The 19,632-nt window shown below is 41.8% G+C and overlaps 1 protein-coding gene across 5 annotated transcripts in view; it reads right to left on the bottom strand.

Moving 5' to 3' along the window:
• Nucleotides 1-19,632, bottom strand: part of TAFA5 (TAFA chemokine like family member 5) — a 537,936-nt gene that overhangs the window by 394,863 nt on the left and 123,441 nt on the right. Inside the window, exon 1 of one of the 5 annotated variants that reach the window (XM_076329093.1) lies at nt 11,920-12,156. The exons of the other annotated variants lie outside the window; for them this stretch is intronic. Within the exon in view, the coding sequence (XP_076185208.1) occupies nt 11,920-12,010 (91 nt within the window). The 5' untranslated portion in view covers nt 12,011-12,156. Of the gene's footprint in view, nt 1-11,919; nt 12,157-19,632 lie in introns of those variants that run through there. 5 annotated transcript variants of the gene reach the window in all.

Raw genomic sequence — 19,632 nt, 5'->3', positions numbered from 1 at the left:
TTGCTCTTTTTACTGCTAATTCCATTGAAATTTTACTGTATTCTTTTCTCTTTTTCTAAAAAAAAAATCTGGGGAAGAAAATATGATTGCTGTTTTCTTAGGACGAACATTGTGTTTTGACATGCCACTCTAGTACTGGACAGCTTTACTGAATTCAAGAACCCGACTGCCTAAAGATGCACAGGTGTCTGCAGTTCCCGTTACAGTCAACAGGAATTATATAAGCCTAGAGATGGATCTGACATCTTCAACATCATGTCAAAAAGTCATAGCATTAGAATGAATCTGAGAGACAAGCTACTGCTTTTGACTTCCATCATTTGTCTGCTGAAAAAGGGAGGTTTGCAAATCTCGTATTGTGAACTGAAAATAATTTTCAAACTACTCATTAAAATACCTGTAACAAATAGAGACTTTACATTCATTTTACACCATAATACAAATTACTAAACATACATAATTTCTATGAACTGGGTTTAATATTAAGAATTATTATAAATCTGATGCATTTTAGCTCTCACCATGATAGAGCTCACAAAACTGAAGAAGAAAACTTAAAAGGGTAACACTACAATAAAATGCATGTGAAAACGTACGAGCTTTACATACAGACTTGGTCTCCCCAGCGTGGGCATCTAAGCAACCTGGTCTAGTGGAAGGTATCCCTGCCCATGGCAGGGGGGTTGGAACTAGATGATCTTTAAGGTCCCTTCCAACCCAAACTATTCTATGATTCTATGATCCGTACTGGCTTCCTAAGGGACCGGTTGCATGGAAGTTTGCAACTGAGTCATCTAGTGAAAAAATTCCATCTAACAAAGAGGAAGCAATTATAAAAAGGGCACAAATTCCTTGTTCATCTTAGTTCTCTGTCAGTACTAGAGAAGAAAATTTTCAGACTGTATTCTAACAAAACTAAATCAGAATACTGGTAATTCATTAGCTAATACACAACACCCCAATGCCCAATGAACTAGATCATATGGCCAGCCATATCCTAACCTAAAAATCAGACTGGAAGAATTTTGTAATGGCTAGAGGGACAGTCAAGACTATACATATAGTTATACAAGCATACAGGCAAAGCTAATACCGAATTTGCTTCTAAGAGAGCCTAGAAACCAGGGAAGAAAAGCACAATGTTCAGAATCATAACAGATCCCTTCACCATCTCCTTTTTTGCCCATGTTCCCGCACATGCATGCAGAATGAAGCTGCATTTGCCTGGGAGAGCATGCAAGACAGAAGGCAGAAGGAGCGTGCTGGAAGTGGACAAGGACCACTGAAGAAATTAGGCAATTCTAGCTGGAAAGAAGCATTAAGCCTGTGAGGAGACACTGAGGAGAAATGATAGTTCGTAACTTCTGTTATTTTAACTACTTGCTCATTTATAATTTAAGAATCTTTTCCTCGTACTTCTTCTGTGAACTGCAAGCGTCTCTAGATTTGTTAAGTGACTGCAAGGGTACGGTTCTGGCTCTAGGTAAGGCCTCAGTGCATAATTAAACAGAAGCACATCTCTAATTGCAGGCAATGGGAGTTCTCGGGTCTTCAGCCCACTTGAAAATCATGCCACTTATTACCTAAAAAACAGGTAAAATACATTTTTAATGTTGTTATAGTCTTTAGGGAAGACATAAAATATCTTATAATATTAAAATATAAAAAGTTTTACTAAAATGTTAATCAAAATAATGGAAAGGTGAAAAGATTCAATAAAATGGGTCTGTTACTATATACTACTAAAAGAAATAACACACAGCAAAGGGATTTTTATCTTTAAAGGCTTGGCTCTAAGACCCATCAGCATCCATTATAATTCTATAAAATAAGTTAAGGCAGCATCTGGTACAATCTATATAGTTTTATAGCCAAGCATACAAAAATGCTTACAACAGTTACGAGATCTTCTCACAATAAATGAAGCTAAAGACTCTCTACTTCATCTACCAGCATGTATTTAGAAAAACAAAGGCAAAAGCTTGAACAAAAGAGGAACCCAGAAGCACATCAATTTTTTTTAATGACTAAATAATACTTTTAAAGCATTAACAGATAGTGGGAACTGTGATGCACAGGAAAAGGAAGCATCTCACAATCATTTTAGTTTAATCTCAATTAGTTCATAGCCATAAGCAAAGTGATACTCAAGCAGTGACCGTTTCAAACAACTGGTTGCTTCTCTTGAGGCTAAATCTATTCCCAGATCCACGATGCACATTTCCAAAACATGTACAACTCTGAATAATGGAGCCGTGGTTTGTTTTTTTCTTCCATAAAGCCATAAATTTGTATTGAAAGAATCATGATCAAACTATGTAATTTAATACGATAAAAACTGTAGCAAAGTACAAAACATATCATATAACATCATTGCCATGATTAATCAGCAGTCACCACAGAACCACATAAAATGTGAGTGCTTTTTGACAAACTAGTGTAAAGGGGTAAAGGAATTTTAACTTGCAATACAGTAACTTCTAAAAACTTTGCAAAGCAAAACAAGGAATTCATTCACTACTTCCCATCAGCAGGCAGGTGTTCAGCCATCTCCAGGAAAGCAGGGCTCTATCATGCGTAACAGTTACTTGGGAAGACAAATGCCATCACTCCAAACGTCCCTCCCTTCCTTCTTTTTCTCCCAGCTTTATATGCTGAGCATGACGTCACATGGTATGGGATATCCCTTTGGTCAGTTGGGGTCAGCTGTCCCGGCTGTGTCCCCTCCCAACTTCTTGTGCACCCCCAGCCTACTCTTTGGCAGGGTGGTGTGAGAAGCAGAAAAGGCCTTGACTGTGTGTAAGCACTGCTCAGCAATAACTAAAACATCCCTGCGTTATCAACACTGTTTTCAGCACAAATCCATAACATGGCCCCATACTAGCTACTATGGAGAAAATTAACTCTATCCCAGCCATAACCAGCACACCCACGCCAGAGCAGGTGGATGCCCAAAGGAGGCCATGACCCCATGGAGAGCTCACATTGAAGCAGGCTCCTGGCAGGACCGGTGGATCTGTGGAAAGAGAGGAGCCAGCCCATGCTGGAGCAGGTTTGCTGGTGGGACTTGTGATCCTGTGGGGGACCCACACTGGAGCAGTCTGTTCCTCAAGAACTGCACCTCATAGAAAGGACCCACGCTGGAGCAGTTCGTGAAGAACTGCAGTCTGTGGGAAGGACCCATGTTGGAGAAGTTCATGGAGGACTGTCTGCCGTGGGAGGGACCCCACGGTGAAGCAGGGGAAGAGTGTGAGGAGGAAGAAGCGGCAGATACAGCGTGTGATGAATTGACCGCAACCCCCATTCCCCATCCCCCTGTGCCGCTCGGAGTGGGAGGAGGTAGAGAAATCGGGAGTAAAGTTGAGCCCAGGAAGAAGGGAGGGGTGGGGGGAAGGTGTTTTAAGATTTGGTTTTGTTTCTCATGACCCTATTCTGATTTTGATTGGCAATAAATTAAATTAATTTCCCCGAGTCGAGTCTGTTTTGCCCATGACGGTAATTGGTGAGTGATCTCTCCCTGTCCTTATCTTGATCCACGAGCCTTTCTGTCAGCACAATTTGCTAATTTTCCTCTTGCTGCTGGATTTGCAACCATGCAGACATCATAAAAATTGGACAGTACTGGATCAAGGTACACACTATTACAGACCGCAACAAACACAAAGCTCTTAATCGCCCACAGCACCAAACAGGCACAGGTTGACAGAGAACCCCTCTGAAGCCATTTGCAGCTCACCCTGTTGTGGGGCTGGTTCTGTGCTTCCCATACCAGAGGTCAGAGCAGCCATAGGGCCACCTGGAGATAAGCCCTCCAGGTGCTGGGGTAACAAGAACAGACTGGCAGAGCTCAACAATCCTTAACCCAAATCCCATAAGAAATACCAGAAAGTGATTGATACTAATATTCTAATTTCACTGCTCTTTGTATACGAAGAAGAGTGAACAGAGCAAGGCCCTACTTCAGGACACCTTCAAGTCCTAAAAAGCTTGCAACGTAAACAGCAATTAAAAGAGTGATCTTTAACTACAGAATTCACAAGATTTTCTGTTCCTTTTTTTTTTTTTAAATTACATCTGCAACTCAAAATGTGGCATGATTTAGCTAATAAAATACTTAAAACACTCGTCGTTTTCTTGAGGTTTTATTTGTCCCCCGAATACTTCAGATCCTAGTGTGTCTCCTCATGAGCCTATTCAGTTCAGCAGTCAACAGAAAACTGCCCTGAAGCCAGATGTTTACATATCTTTCACCTTTCTAAGTAAGTTTCAGGTAAGCGCACATTTTGGAGGATAAGACTTGAAGGGACTTCAAGAAGTCGCCTAGTCCGCCTGTCTGCTTCAACCTGATGATACTATTCCCAACAGATAATATTTTAACCTAAAAGTAAAACTCTCCTATTTCACAGCTTCCCAAAAAAATCTATTCCAATGCTCAACTGTTCTTGCCATTGGCAAGTCTTCCCTGATGCACAGCACAAATTTGCCTTGCTGCAATCTTTCCTAATGTCTAACCTAAATCTCCCTCAAATCAGTTCGCACTCATTGCTTCCTGTAATCTTCCCACTTTACAGAAAGAACAGTTTGTTACTCTTAAGGCAGAATTTTATCCACTGAAAACTCTTATCATGATAGTAATCTCTAAACTCAGTAACTCTAGTCTCCTCAGTACTTCTTCCTAGGTCATATCTTCTAAAGTTGCAGTTACTAATTTGGCCTACATCTTTCCTCATGTGTGACTGCAATTAAACATCTAGACTTTGGAATACCATATAGCCTTGTGGCATGTTAGAAAGAAGCTGAAATCCAGAATATACTGGTCTATTATAAATATAATTTTTCACCTGACAAATTAAAACAATCTTCTACTTTCCTCCATATAGTCAAAAATCACTCACATGAAAACATATTAGTACAGCATCTGCTTTTAGAAAATATTTCAACAGGTATTGATCCATTACGGGTTTTTTTTTCTGGTTATTTATATGTTAATTTGCTGTTTGGATATATTTCAAACACGTTACTCATTGCTTCTCACAAGACTAACAACAATTAGTAGGAAGATCTATTGTTCTGACTAGCATTTACTTGTGAACTGATGTAGTGCCAAAGGTAAAATATAATGAATAGGCAGATTCATTATATTGTGTTGGATTTCTAGAACAGGCATAAAAAGCACATTTAGGCAAATAATCGGATTTTGTTATTAAACAGAACCTTCTATCACTACGGGTTATAAGTGGCAAGAGGATATAATTTCTGAGCAAAATAAATCTTTGCTAAAATCCAGATACTGGATGGAATAGATCCCTGGCTTGGACTTGTATGAACATACACTACAGTTGGCCAGTCATACTCGGCTGAGCCACCGATTCCAACTGGGACACCTAAATACTACCAGAAAACAAATACTGTTGTTATGATTAGTACAGAAACTTGTGTTGCCTCTTTTCTTCATATAATTATAAAAAGTTATTTTTAAATATGTATGAGAATAAGTTTACCTATATTTTGACTAGTGAATTAAAGACATTTTCTTACCAATACTATATTGAACTCTTGACCTCTAAATACATGCTTTTTTTTCAATGTCTCCTTTTAAATTCAGTTTAAAAAAATCTCAATTGTGTGTGTCTTGTTTTTATTCCAGTTTTAGATTTGATACAGTGTATGCCTGCTAAGAAACAAGAAAAATAAATACTGGTCAACAGATCTAAAAAGCATGCACTTTTGTATGATGTGACGCACACCAGTCTATAGTACTGCCTTTAAGAACAGGTAGTGCTGATAAATGCTGAGAAAGGTCAATAATTCCTCACTTGTGCTCTTGGGGCATGAAAACAGGCAGTCGTAAAAAGGCTACTGAAAATCTGTTACTAATTCCTTTTTTCAGGTTGCTCAGTCGGGAAAAGTAAGGGGTTTATACCATCTGTGGTGCACTTCCCTGTGAAGACATATGCATCTTTCATTTTCATCACCCAAAACCAAAGACTATTTCAAAGCCACCTTCTATGGGTAGAAAAACTGTCAGACTCCCCCTCTTGGTATATCCCGGCAGATAGCAGATGCCAGAGAGAAAACATCTTTCTCGCCTCCCTGAAAAGAAAATTATTGAGAACTTTTGTCTGCATAGCTTCCTTTCACTGCTATATTTCTCCATCTTAAAAAAAAAAACCTCTCTGAAAATATCAAAAACTTTTAAATACAAAGCTGTTTTATCTCAAAGCAGGACCTTCTCTCATTTTTCTGCAGTCCCAATGTGCCATGCACTATCAAATAGCCACTGAACTGGGTCTTCTTAATTTTATTTATTTGCCATAAAACCACAAAAAAATGCAAACAAACCCCCCAGATTGGTTACCTTTCACATTTTCTTTTCTTGTGCAGCATTTATTCAAGCTTAGGGCTTTTTAACTGCCAAATCTGTTTCCTGGATGGGAAGAGAAACCTTCCACTTCTGCATTCTGTGCCTCTCCCTAGCCTGATGTGCTGCTCTGATAATCTCATTCATACCTGCCTCTCCACAACCACCACCCCCCCCCAAAAAAAAAAAGTATAGAAGACAAACAGGAGAAAAGAATTATACTACAGTATGTTAAAAGTAACAAACGCTTCAAAAGCAGGCAAATTTGCAGCTGAGACACACTGTCCTCAACTCAGTTTTACTGTATATTGGTAACATATGCAGCACATCTGGTACGCAAGGTATCTTACTGTTTTGAGACACAGGTTAAGCATAAAAGGGCAAACTGAAAAAAACAACTCTAACGTAAACTCAAACTTTTTTCCCCACATTCCTAAAAGCAATTCTCTTTCTCACTTTAATTGTTTCAAGTCTTTTTTTTTTTTTTAATGTTTAAAAGATAAAAGAAAAATAAATTTTAAAGGGATGAAAGGCCGGCAATATTATCTGTCGTAATAAGTCACATTCAAATTCTTTCCAGGAAAATTTTGAGGGCCAAAGTCTCAAAAAGTTTTAGAAGATAACAACTGCTTTCCTCAAAATGTTTTACACAGCAGTAAACATTTGTTTTTCCACCTTTATAAGGCTATTAGGTTATATGAACAGAAAGCTCTGAAAAAAATTATCTTGGGTATAATGTCAGCAGACATTTCCGAACATTAGCAGAGGAGTAGCAGAGTTGTTTGGAGTTACACAGCTAAATAGAATAATGTTCCTTATTACATGTGTTACCGTAAGTCTTCAGTGTTCTTTTATACTCGGTATCACTTGCAGTGTCAAAATGTACACCCTAAAAACATAAAAATATGCATAAAGCTTTTTCCATACTTTTAGAGCAGGCTAAAATGTTTAAATCTGTAAAAAGTGACAGAATAAAGATATTAAGTATAAAACTTAACCAAGTTGTTATGTGTCATAAATGCATTCTTTTAAAGAAAGTGCTGCAGTATTTTTTGCTATTGTGACACTAATTTTTCTAAATGTGTTTGACAGAGAGGTGCCAACGAGAGTGTAACCAACAATTGCTAACATTTGCCTAAGGCAGAAAAAAATGATAATTATGAAAAATGTGCTAAACAGATACCCCATTCATATATATAAGTATATATTAAATCTGTACAAGTGATGCTAAAATTCTGGTTTATAGCCATAATCATCTGGTTATAACAAGTATCGGAATTCTCTTGTCTCTACTTAACCGCTGCAGTGTATCAACAGAAAATCACCCTATTTCACACAGCTTACTACTGAACATCTACCCAACAGATTAAGAATGTGGTTTTGAGATCTGAATACTCCAATCCTCTATACTTTAAGTAAGATTCTTGAGACTAAAATCCACGTTTCTGTGTAGTCCCTCTCCAAACAAGGCTCACACCACCTTAATCTCATAAACCATTCAACATATTAAATCGCCTTGATAGATAAGACATTCCAGTCCCTTAATGAGCAATCACAGGATAAACAAAGCTTTAAAGATATCCAGGGCTGTAACGCCCTGGCTGCGATATATACACACCCTTCTGAAGTTACTGCACTACTTTCCATGCAATTCAAAGGCACATTTAGAAACTGTATCCTTTACCTTTCCCCATCACTACTGTGTCTGAATGGTTAAATGTTCTAGTAGGTGAAAAGGGTACTTGTTTGGGGGCAAAGGAGTTCCCACAATTAATGTGTATAACATCAACTCAATGTTTTTCAGTTCGCCTTGAATAAATGTGTTAAAAAATAATAGATTATAAACTATTTAAAATCAGACATGAGTAGTGAATGTCATTCCTTACTTTTAATTCTCAATGGTGTATGCAAAAAGTTTTAGCTATTTCAATTTTTAACACCCCTTCATACTGACTGCAGCTGACTAGAGTACGTTAAACTGCTTTGCAGGAAGATCAGACAGGCATGGGACTGCAGTTATATATCACAATACCCTTTTCTGGGTTCACAGCTCTATTCATCTTTTAGAAACACTGAAGGACAGATTGGACGTAGGGGAACGGATTAGCCACAGGACGACCTGTATTTCCACACAAAAGCCTAAGTGTGGAAAAATGGCACCCTGTGTCACCCATTCTTCACTTCCTGAAAAAAACATATTCATGAAAACAGACATTTGAACAGCTCTTTCCCACTCATCTCAGAACAAGCGTTCATTGTTTCTTCACACCATTTAAACGGCAGTAATATAATGCTACTACTAAACTGCCTTAATTCAAAAATCTATATAAACATATTTAAGAATTAAGACAGGGCTACTTAGAGAAAAATCTAAGTTCAGCATAGGAACTAAAATGAAAAATTAACAGTGTGAAAACTCTCAGTTGACTGTTGCAACACACAATCTCATATTTATGAATGTGACTGAAGGAAGATTTGGTTCTGGTAATAAGTTTCAGCTGGATGTAATGAAAGTTCTACACACTATAGCCATGCAGTACAACAGAAATTATAAAAATATCTTGTGTTAATAGGTGATAAGAGTTTAACATAACAGATAACATCACTAATTCCAAGTGAGTAAAAGGAAAATGAATACAGAAAAAGACGTGGTAATTATATCATTCTGAGATGTTGTAAGAAGTGAAGATTATGTCAGTTTTCTATTAAGACCTGCCTCTGGAAAAATAATGAGCAGTAAACATTACAAAACAAGCAAAAATGGAAAAAGCATGCATTTAATAAATTAAGTCAGACCTTTAATTAATCTTACATGTCATTCTTCTTAAATCAATTGTCTTGCATACAAAAGAGATGCTTTGTGTATGAACTTGTACTGTCAAATTGTCTCAGGAGATACGTGCTATCAGCTAATCTGATCAAGCTAGTCAAACTGGTGGTTTACTTGTTTGTTCTTTGGGACTACAGGAAATTATCTTTCTGCACAAGAAATAATCAAATGAAAATGTCCAAGCATTTAACTTAGGAATCCGACCACACAGCTGAGTTGCAAACAATGACCCCATGTAGTTCATTAGGCTCTGATAGGAAATTAATCTTTTTGCCAGGAAACCAACAGTCTAACAACATCATGTGCAGTGAGACATACCATTCCTAACTTTTTTTGAAATTTCAATGTAAAGGCCTAACTCTGATATCAGAAAAGAATTTCAAATCTTCCCAAGGTAAGGTAACAGCCATCTCACGTGTATTCTTCTTTATACATATTTACTTAGTAATCTAATGTGGTCGGCATATGGTTAAATGATTTGCTAGTCCTTTCCTCACACTTCTTTCCCTTGTTTTCTTACTGAAAATTATTTTTTAAAAAAAGCAGGTTTTAAAAGGAAAAAGAAAGGAAATTTAAATCTTGCTTTTGCAAATTGTTTACGATATATAGATTAAATCTTCTGTTACCTATTTCTCCTTCTCTTAGATGCCTGCATTTGAATATATTATGCTTAAACCAATCATTTTTTATTGGATATTTTAAAAGTTCTTCATAAAGAAAAGACTCGGTTATATCATGTAGACTTCAATCAATTCCACTAAGCTATTCAGTGTCATCATTGAAACTACAGGGAGGAATACATACACTGCTGAAGTCATTATACGAAAGGGGTCAAAATGCTATTGTGGAGATTAGCACCCGTCAAGAAAAGGCTGACAACTAGCCCAATACACGCAATCTGTATTTACAGTAAGTACTTAGTTCTCAGCATTAAACAAAGCAGAAATATTTTGTTCACAAATATAAACAAACTGATGCAATTAAGTTATCCGACAAGCCTGAGAGCTTCAGTTTTCTCTCTGCAGTCCACATTAAGAGTGGCTATAAATCCCGGAGGAGAAGCAATGTAAAATGTGTTAAAGTGCTTGGTGTATGGCCATGGTTTCTGTTTTTATATATTAATTTGCTAGCTTTCTACTCCTACAATGCAAGAAGAAATATTTTAAGTGAAACAAAATGCTGCTTCTTTTATGGAGCATTTACAGTAACACCGGTCTCAAAATCAAGCAGTGAAAGACTGAAGAAGAAAAAAAAGAAGCATAACAGCAAATACTGACAAAAAATAGCCTGAAATGACTGGCAATATTTCATTCTCCAAAATCTCCTCAAAACGAGTCATCTCATTAGACAGAGATATATAAATACACTAGTCCAAGCATTTTAAAAGAATGTTAAAGAAGTGACTCTGTGGGAGGCATTGCACACAATGCAGTTAAAGCATGGGTAGGTTTCTTAAAGGAGAAATCTCTGGCACTGGAGATATCTGGATAACGCTTCTTAATTAACCGTATCAGGCAAATCAGTGTTTATTCATCTCAGGAAAGATCTGTGAAAATGTACAGTCTCATGCTTTTTTTGGGCTGACACTAAATGAAAACCAGTGGCGATACTTCAGTGGTTGCAAGGTTGCCGCTTTGCCCAGTCTTGAGTGAAACTTTGTCCCAGTCACATAAAAGTTTTTTTCCACGCTTTGCGCAGCCAGCACTCCAAGCTGAGCTGGGCTCCTTCTTCGGGCAGCTATAATCTCAACTGTCTTACAATTCTAAAAAAGAACAAATGGGTTCACCAAAACCCCCACATTGTTGCATGATATTTGTTAACACTGCTTAAAGAACAGCACTGGGCTTTCCCACACACCACCAAATAGACACACATCTCTCAGGGTTCACGCTTGAATCTCAGACTACAGTTTGCTTTACAAATAAGCAGTGGAATCATTATTTTAGCGGGGGGTGGGGGGTGGGAAGAGTATTTTCCTGAGGAAAGAAAACAAAACAAAACAAAAAAGAGCAATATGAGGGTTACTCCCCAAGAAAATTCCTCTGTCCACTTAATCAAACATTTTTTTTTCCACCCAACTCACGTAGGAAAAAAAAGAAGAAAGCCTGCCCCACAACCCAAACTATTTTCTCCAGTAAATTATAATCACAATTTTCTGACCACAAGGTGCAAAAAACAGGAGCCTTGAAACCATGCAAAGGCCTCTTCCAGTTTTGGGGCAGTGAGAAGTAAGACTGAATGCCCAGGATTTGCTCTGCCCTGCCCTTTCCATAGAACTTTAGTGCCATCTATTGAAAATGTACTGAATAAGGAAGAGGGAAAGGATGCCTATTGATCTGGTATAAAAATAAGACGTTTACTTGTTAAGGGTTTTTTGGTTTATTAATACTCCCATGATGACTACTGTTCTGTGGTCATCTGATAGCAACACATATTTTCTATACGCTATACATGCCCCATAAAGAAATGAGACATTGGCTAAAGGACTGAATACAATCATCATACAGATTTTATATATATATACACACACACACATTTACCAAGAATGTAAGTCTAAAGCTACCTATTCTCTAAAGGAACAAAAATGAGGCGGCTTTAACGGAAAGGAAAAACAGCGTGGAAGCACTGCTGTAAATAGAACATACTGGAAACAGTAAAAATAATTAAGGCACCTCGTAAAGACCTTAGTATTAAAGAACAGGGTATGTAGACATGCAGATATAATTACCTTCTTTAAGAAACTGTGAGTGGATGACAAATATAAGAAAACAGCAGATCGCTGCTCCTGCTAGTGCCCATAAAGCTTTCAAGAGCTGCATCTCGGTCTGAAACTCAGTAAATACCCAGAAAGTCACACAATGAATTTCCACAGCGATGCATCAACGCTTCCCTCTGTGCGCCAGGCGCGGCGGCTCCCGGCAGGGACCACACTCCCGAGCAGGGCGGGCGAGCACGGGGCTGCGGAGGAGGGGCCGGGGCTTCACACCCCGCGCGGGGGCAGCGGCAGCGGCAGCGGCAGCGCCGCGCTCTCCTCGCCGAGGCAGCCGGCGCGGGGCCCCATGAATCAGCGCTCCGTCTCCGCGGGAGCCGCGCCGAGCCGCGCCGCGCCGCGCCGAGCCGGCGGCGGGGGCAGGGAGGCCGGCAGCGCCGGGCAGGGTTGCGCAACAGCGCCCGCTGCGCCGCGGGGGCGCGGGGCCGCCGCCCGCTCAGGGCGCGCCGCCGCCGGCCGGCGCGGGGCGCGCGGGGGCCGGGCCCACCCCGCCGAGGCTCCGCGGGAGCCGCTGCAGCATCGCCGGGCTGCGGGCGCCGCTCGCTCTCTCGCTCGCTCGCTCCTCCGCTCGCTCGTCGGGCCGCCGCTCCGCCGCTCGCTGCCACGGCTCGGGGAGGAGAGAGCGAGCGGGGAGGGGAGGGAGCGGGCGGAGGGAGGGATCTCTCTTTACTGCAACTTCTCCCGGCTGGCGGCAATTTGTTGCACCCCCCCCCCCCTCCTCCCCCGGCTCGGAGATCCGCTCTGGTGCGGGAGGGACTCAGTTCATCCCGCCGTCCCCGGCAAACGCGGGGCGGCTCGGGGGCTCCTGCGAAGATCGCCGGCCTCCACTCGGGCTCGCGCCTCCGCCGCCGGGGCTCCTTGTCGCCCGGCTCCGGGAGCTCCCCTGGGTGCCGCGACCGGCCCCGCTCCCTCGCCCGCCGCCCGCCCGCGGGGTCGACCCCGTGCCGGCGCCGCTGGCCGGCGGTGGCACCGCAGAGCGCCCCCCGAGCAGCTGCGCCGGGCTACGGCGAGAGCTCTCTCAGTCTACAGGTTGATGCCTCCGTTGCAGCCATCCCCACGGAAAACAAGAACGCAAATGAAAGCATGCCATAAATCAAAAAAACCCAAACAAACCAAAACCCAACCAGAAAGACCAAGGCTGTGATTTCGCTGCCGCCCTCCCACTCCAGGGGAAGGACCGAGCCGCGGCGGCCGGCTGCCGTAGAGAAGCCGGGCGGGGGGGCAGGAAGGCCGAGGAGGTGCTGCGGTGCGGAGCCGCTCCCGAGGGCTGCGCGTTCGGCCCCGCCGTTGTGGGGCGCGCTGCAGCCCAGGCCGGGGGCAGACACGCCGCGGCGCTCCGCACCCGGGAGGCGCGGGGGCCGCCCCGACGGGCGGGGGCTGCCCGGTAAGGGCGGGCGGCGCCGAGCTCCGCGCCGCACACGCGGCTGGCGGCGGCTCGAAGGGGCGGTGCGGGGGCAGGGGGAACAGCTGCGCGCTGAAGCGCTGCCGAGTGCGCGTATTTGGGCGGCAGAGGGGATGGCCTGGGCCGGGCGCCCGCCCGGATGCTCCTCTGCTCGCGGACGCGTTCAAACGCCGCCGGCTGCTCCGCTTAACTCCCGCGACGCGTGCGCGGCCGACAGCCCGGCTTGCGCCGGCTCGCGGGGAGAAGCCGCGAGTGCCGCGGAGCGGGGCGGAGCGCGGACCGAGGCCGGCGGCGGGCGGGCGAGCGGCGCGGCCAGGCCGGCGCTGGTGTCGGCAGGGTGCGAGCGACGGCCGCGTAACCCGGGGAGAGGAGGGTAAAGCAGAGGAGGACCGGGCAGGGGCAGGCGCGGTTCGCAGCACCGCGGGAAGCTGCGGGCGGGAGGCGGCCGGAGCGCCGGGCGGCCTCGGCGGGGCGGGCGCCGCTACACGGCCCGGCCCGGCCCGGCCCGGCGGCGGGTCCTCCCCGCCGTGCAGCTCCGCGACGAGCTGAAAGTGCTGTGCTCCTCAGGCTGGCTGTAGATTTACTGCGCTACATCAGCAATGATAGTAACGCACCGATGGCCGATGCGTTACCCCGGTTTATCCGGGATAGACATGAAAGTGCATCCGTAATTTTGAGGACATACCCCAAGTAAGGGAATACTTGCACGCTAAGAGCTTTGTTTTCATAGCTCTTCGGTTACGTGTCTGCATTAATGCTATTTTTTGTACTACTTAATATTTAAATATTTTCTTAATTTTAAAAAACGGGAGGGTTTCCAGATGCTTGGAAGGACAGATTAATAAAAGATCGATATTTGCGTTGGGCAAACATCTCCCTTGTTGTTGATGATGTGTGTTAAGTTCATCCCTGTGCTTTTTGGTTTTTCACTGATAGCGCAGAGAAACATTAAAAACAGCTATCTTTTGAATTTTAAACTTCACACAAATCCCTATAAACCCATTTATTGCATTCAGTGTATTTGAAGATTACAGCAATGCAATGTTAAAGCAATGTCATAGCTACACTACAGATATTCCACTGTAAATCTTTCATTCTGAAATGTACACTTTGGTGAGAAATTGGCCATGCTTGGGTGCAGTTCAAGTTGGGGTTTGTTTGTTTATTTGTCTTCTGGTGAAAGAAAAAAGTGTCAAGTAGCTAAAGAAAATTCACACGTTTTATACTTAAGGAAACACAAAAAACCCCCAACCTGAAATAGCAGCTTTTAAGTCCACAGATAAGTGGATTTTAAAAGTGTCTCAAACTTAAGAGTTTATGCAGTCCAGGATAAGCAATATGTGTCTTTCAGTTTGAACATGGTAAGTCTGGAGAGAAATCCTATGAAAAATTTTACACATCTTTGACTGAAAACATGTGAAGACCCATTGTCAATGGGTCAAAATCCCCAAATTGCTCGCTCTTTTTGAGGTGCAAGATGATAGCCCTTCTCCCATTTTAAACTAGTCTTACTTCTTTGAGCTTCTGAATTAGACAAATACTCCTGGGCTTCTGTGAGCTCTGGATCAAGACCCTTTCGTAAGCAAGACGTCAGAATGCAGCACTGTGCTTCCCGGCCACAGGGGAGTCACTCTACATGCACGCTAGTGTAAGTGGGAGCAAAATCTGGTTCAGCGCTCACACTGTACAGAGATATTTAGTCTCATAGCAACAAGGGATTCCAGAAGACTTCCCATTTGAGAGGACAGTGGTACCTGGCAACGCCACTTGCTGTACCAAATATGGTTCACTTGTGGTTTTTGTATTTTCTAAATAGCTTTGGACCTTTCAAATAGGGTGAGTCCTATTCAGAAATATCCATCTTCAATTTCTTTACTTGTCACCTGCAGGAAGATGTATAAAATACTAAAGATATCTCAAGTTACCAGCATAGACTTCTCTGGAAGACTTTTCTGAATAAATTCCCCTGACAAAAATGCCCCCTTATCTTTCAACCTATTAAGTTTTGCATCCCCAACTAATGGAATAACACCTGTCAAACAACTTCTAAGCTGCTTAGGCCAAGAGGGATTTACAGAACTATCTCACTGTGAATTTTGTCAGAGCTCTGGCCCCGTATGTCTTCAGCAAAAGGCTGTGGTCCCAGCAGTAGCTCCTGCCAGGGAACCACTCCACAGAACATTTCCCAGTTGTGTTTTAATGTTAAAGGAGGAATGCTCAGCACCTGAAAGCTGGTAAAGGATGGTCATGGCGTTGGAAGACATTTCCAATACAGAAGACAGTTGCAGCTGGCAAAAGTAGTGAGAAAGTGAGGAATCCATTTTCCTGACGATCAAAGAGCAAGAGCAAAGGTGTAAGAGAGAGAAGTTCTTCTGAGTTCTTATGGGAAAGGAGCACAAAAATGAAGCACATAATTTCCAAATGTGTGTTCTCTTTTGGAAGTACAGCTCATTTGCTCTTTTTACCAAAACGTCAATCCAGTTCTACAGAAATACTGAAACTGGAACTCTGTAGCAAAGACAGCAGCCTTTGCTCAATTCTAGAGATTTAAAAATATTAGCTATACCCTGCATTTAATTCTGTGAAAAGATTCTACCAAACTTTAGAAGATTTATTCTTCACTACTGAGATATTTTATAAATAAAAATGTGCTAAAATTCCTGGAAAACAATCATGTTCAGATTGTGTTCTATATACCTGTAACTAAGCCCCTAGTATTTTCAGTCGTGTTGAATGCCTTTTGCATAATTATTTTATTCCTGTTCATGCCGTAAAACCTCAAATTATGCATGGCCAATGCAGATCTGAATGCAGGAGCACAAGAGATGACGTTAGCCCATTTTCACTAATGAATCTGGAAACTACTACTGGCTTTGAATCATAAAAAATAGAGCAGACGATATCTATTGTTAGGTTAACTAGACCAAACTTTTGCCATTGCCCACTGGATTTCATTTTTGTTACTTTTGAGTTACTCAGGCAATATTCTGTCACCAGTCACTTGAGGCGATTATTCCAGCCCAGTGGTTCTCTCAGCTGGAATGCTTCTCCTGATGCTAAGTTGAACATTTTATTTTGTTCAAATTCACCCAGTTCATCCTTCACATATGCCTGAAGTGGCATTATAAATCTTCTTCCATTTTGAATCTAACCAAAATAGATGATATATTGAATATATAGTAATGAATACAGATGGACATATTTCCACCAATTCATTTTTGCAGCCTTTAAGTATTTTTTTTCCCCTCTGTTCTCTGCGTGCCAATGGCTGATTCACATTTCTTTGCTACTGGGCTAGTCACAACTACGGTAGTCCTCAAAATTTATCGCTGATCTTCAGCTGATCCTGGGCAAGTGCCACTGGAGTAGAAATTAATCTCTAAAGAGATTCTACTAATCTCTGCTTTGTGACATGATGCAGCTACCATAAGAACCACAAATACACATCCACTTGACCATCTCCTTCCATGAACACCTAAAATTTTCACTTGTTTTTCCTTCACTTACCTAATTAGGTGATATGTTAATATGTCTTTAATAATTTTTTGACAGACCAAACCCTGCTTCCTGTTCTTTCTCCTAATGGCTGATTCATAAAAGGGATAGTGCAGCCTAGATAATTTAGAATAACCAATGTGCAATTTGCTTGCTACAGTGCATCATGTCTACTTAGAACTTTTGATGTTTTGGGGGGTTTTTAAGTAATTTTGTTTCCTTTTGCTTTTCAGTCGTATTATTTTGCTGTTCTTGTCTTCTTCCTACCGTCTTAATGACTTTCTATTCAGGTATGATTTTCTTCCCCTTTTCTGTTTATAGAGAAGGAACTGTGCCAGCAGTTCATGTCATGCAGACAGTTGGCCATTGGGAAGTCGTTGCACTTTCTCCCGCATTGCAGCCACCAGTTGGTAATAGCTTTTGGCCACTACTGACAAAGGCTGTATAGGAACTGCCTAAGAAGAAGTGAAAGGCTCTGTAAGACATCTCTGATCCCTTGAACCACTGGTGAATTCCCCCAAAACACAAATCTGAAATGACACAACATGCCGGTCACAGGTACTGTGGGTAGTATAGTCAAACTATGTTACCATGCTCCTCCATCCATGTTGTACTCGTGGATCATCTTCCTCATATCTGCTCATCAAGCAATCTCCCCTTATGTAATTCAAACCTTTAAACAGCTCGCTTCTGAAATGTTGCTTTTGTCCTCTTTCATTTTACCTTCTACACTCAACCTGTTACAGGGAGCACCCAGCTTTGCAGTAGCTGCTCTGACACATTTAACAGCACAATTATAGATGACTTGGTAACCACCCATGGACTAAAAATAACCTAGCAACTGAAGACACACTTAAGTATTTATACTTAGATATCCCAGAGGAACCCTTCACAGCTCCTGTAGCTGGGGAAAACATATGTATCTCACCAAATGCAGTAGGCTAGAAATCCTCAGGGGCGGGGGCGGGGGGACATAGGGGAAGCGATAACATTGCACAGCTGAAAGATTTTCCAGACAACACTCTGCCAGCTAATCCAACTCTTATCCAACTAGCTCTGCAATTAAGGTTTCCTACTGAGAACAACGACAGCATTATGACCTGGGGAATTTTCTACATACAAAAACCCCAACGCATCTGGGATTACAAAATTTAGAGCCTTAAAAATCCAGTTCCTACACTGATGGTACTTGTAACCAGTACAGATCCAAAGGAACTAGCGCCAGTATGCATACGAGAAAATACATGAGCTGTAATGAATGAGCTGCCAATGAGGAGGGAGCCAGGGCAGCATATCCTGTGTGAAGAACCTGCAGTGCTGAAACTCATTCTTGCCTTCCAGAGTATGTTTTGTTTTTTTTTTTTTATAGGAGATGTACCAAGTTTTCACTCAACCTGTTCAGGAAGAAATATTCTAATGTCTGAAGAAAGAGACATCTAAATGATGTGATTTAATTTCTATGATACATGATTATATATGCTATGGCTGCCTGTGGATAGTTTTATATATTTGAGGGGAAAAAGAAACTCAGTATTAAATTGACAGAACCATACGTGTCTTAATGGAGAACTTGTAACACTACAGTGTCTGTCTGCCCATCCGTTCCCACTTCCATTTTTTTCTGGTTGGTTTATGGCCTTCATCTATTCTTGTTTCCCAAATATGTCTTCATTCAGCTAAAAAGACTTGAATAGGTAGCAATTTACATCCAGGAGGAGAACTACTAATCTCAAAGAGAGAGCCTACGAGGTCTCAAGGGCCTTTCTACCTGTCTCCAGTTGTAAGATTATTGCCTTGAAATGATAATGAAGTGTTCAAAGTCAGGTTGGCTGGGGCTTTGAGCAACGTGATCTAGTGAAAGCTGTCCCTGCCCATGGCAGAGGGCTTGGGCTAGATATCTTTGAAGTTCCCTTCCAACCCAAACCATTCTGTGATTCTATGATTCTACGATAATTCAGAGAGAGCATACAACTATAGAAACTCACAGTTAAGACTGGTGGGCAAGGCATAGGCTTGAATGTTCCAACGATTATAGGGCTGTTTACAAAAATCACAATGAAATTGAGAGGGCTTATCCTCATATTTTTACTTTTTTAAGTAAAAAAGATATTTTAAGATCATCTGGATTTTTTAACACTTCTCAAAATACAACTGTTTACTTCTTTATTAGAAAAAGGATTTGTATTATAACCAGGATGATTAAACACATGAAATTAACGGAATTTAGTTATGATCCACAGTCTCCAGCATCAAGTCCTGAAGGTCTAGCCTAAATGCACACAACTAAAATGCTGTAACATTCAGTAAATAAGTTTTTAATTGAAAATGAGACCCATGGAGAAAGCCATGCTGAATAAACAGTGACTCTATGAGTCAAGTCACAGCAAACCTTTACAGAATGGCCAATAGCAGTGTTGTATGGAAAAGTTAATAAGCTAATATATTTGGGGATTTTGTTGCCTCCTCCCACCTTAGTGGAGGGGGAAAATAAAAAAAATCCAAATTCTACAGCAGTGAATTTTACTATACAAATTCATACTCACTGGCAACTTAACCAATAAGCTCTTTGACCTATAGCTTGAACTTTAACCAGAGAACTTTCTTTACATTTATTTAGCTGTTGATTTTCCACCTCAAAACCTGGATATCACAAAAAATGATCAGGAGATGAAGTCAGGCCACAATGGACACTTTTAGTTCTTTCCATTAGGGAAAAGTAGGAAAGGGAGCTGCAGCAAAAATGGAGCACATCCAGAACAAACCAGGCACCTCCA

This window comes from Aptenodytes patagonicus, chromosome 1 (assembly GCF_965638725.1).
Source record: "Aptenodytes patagonicus chromosome 1, bAptPat1.pri.cur, whole genome shotgun sequence".
Taxonomy (NCBI): Eukaryota; Metazoa; Chordata; class Aves; order Sphenisciformes; family Spheniscidae; genus Aptenodytes; species Aptenodytes patagonicus.
This window is presented reverse-complemented; position numbering and strand designations above follow the sequence as displayed.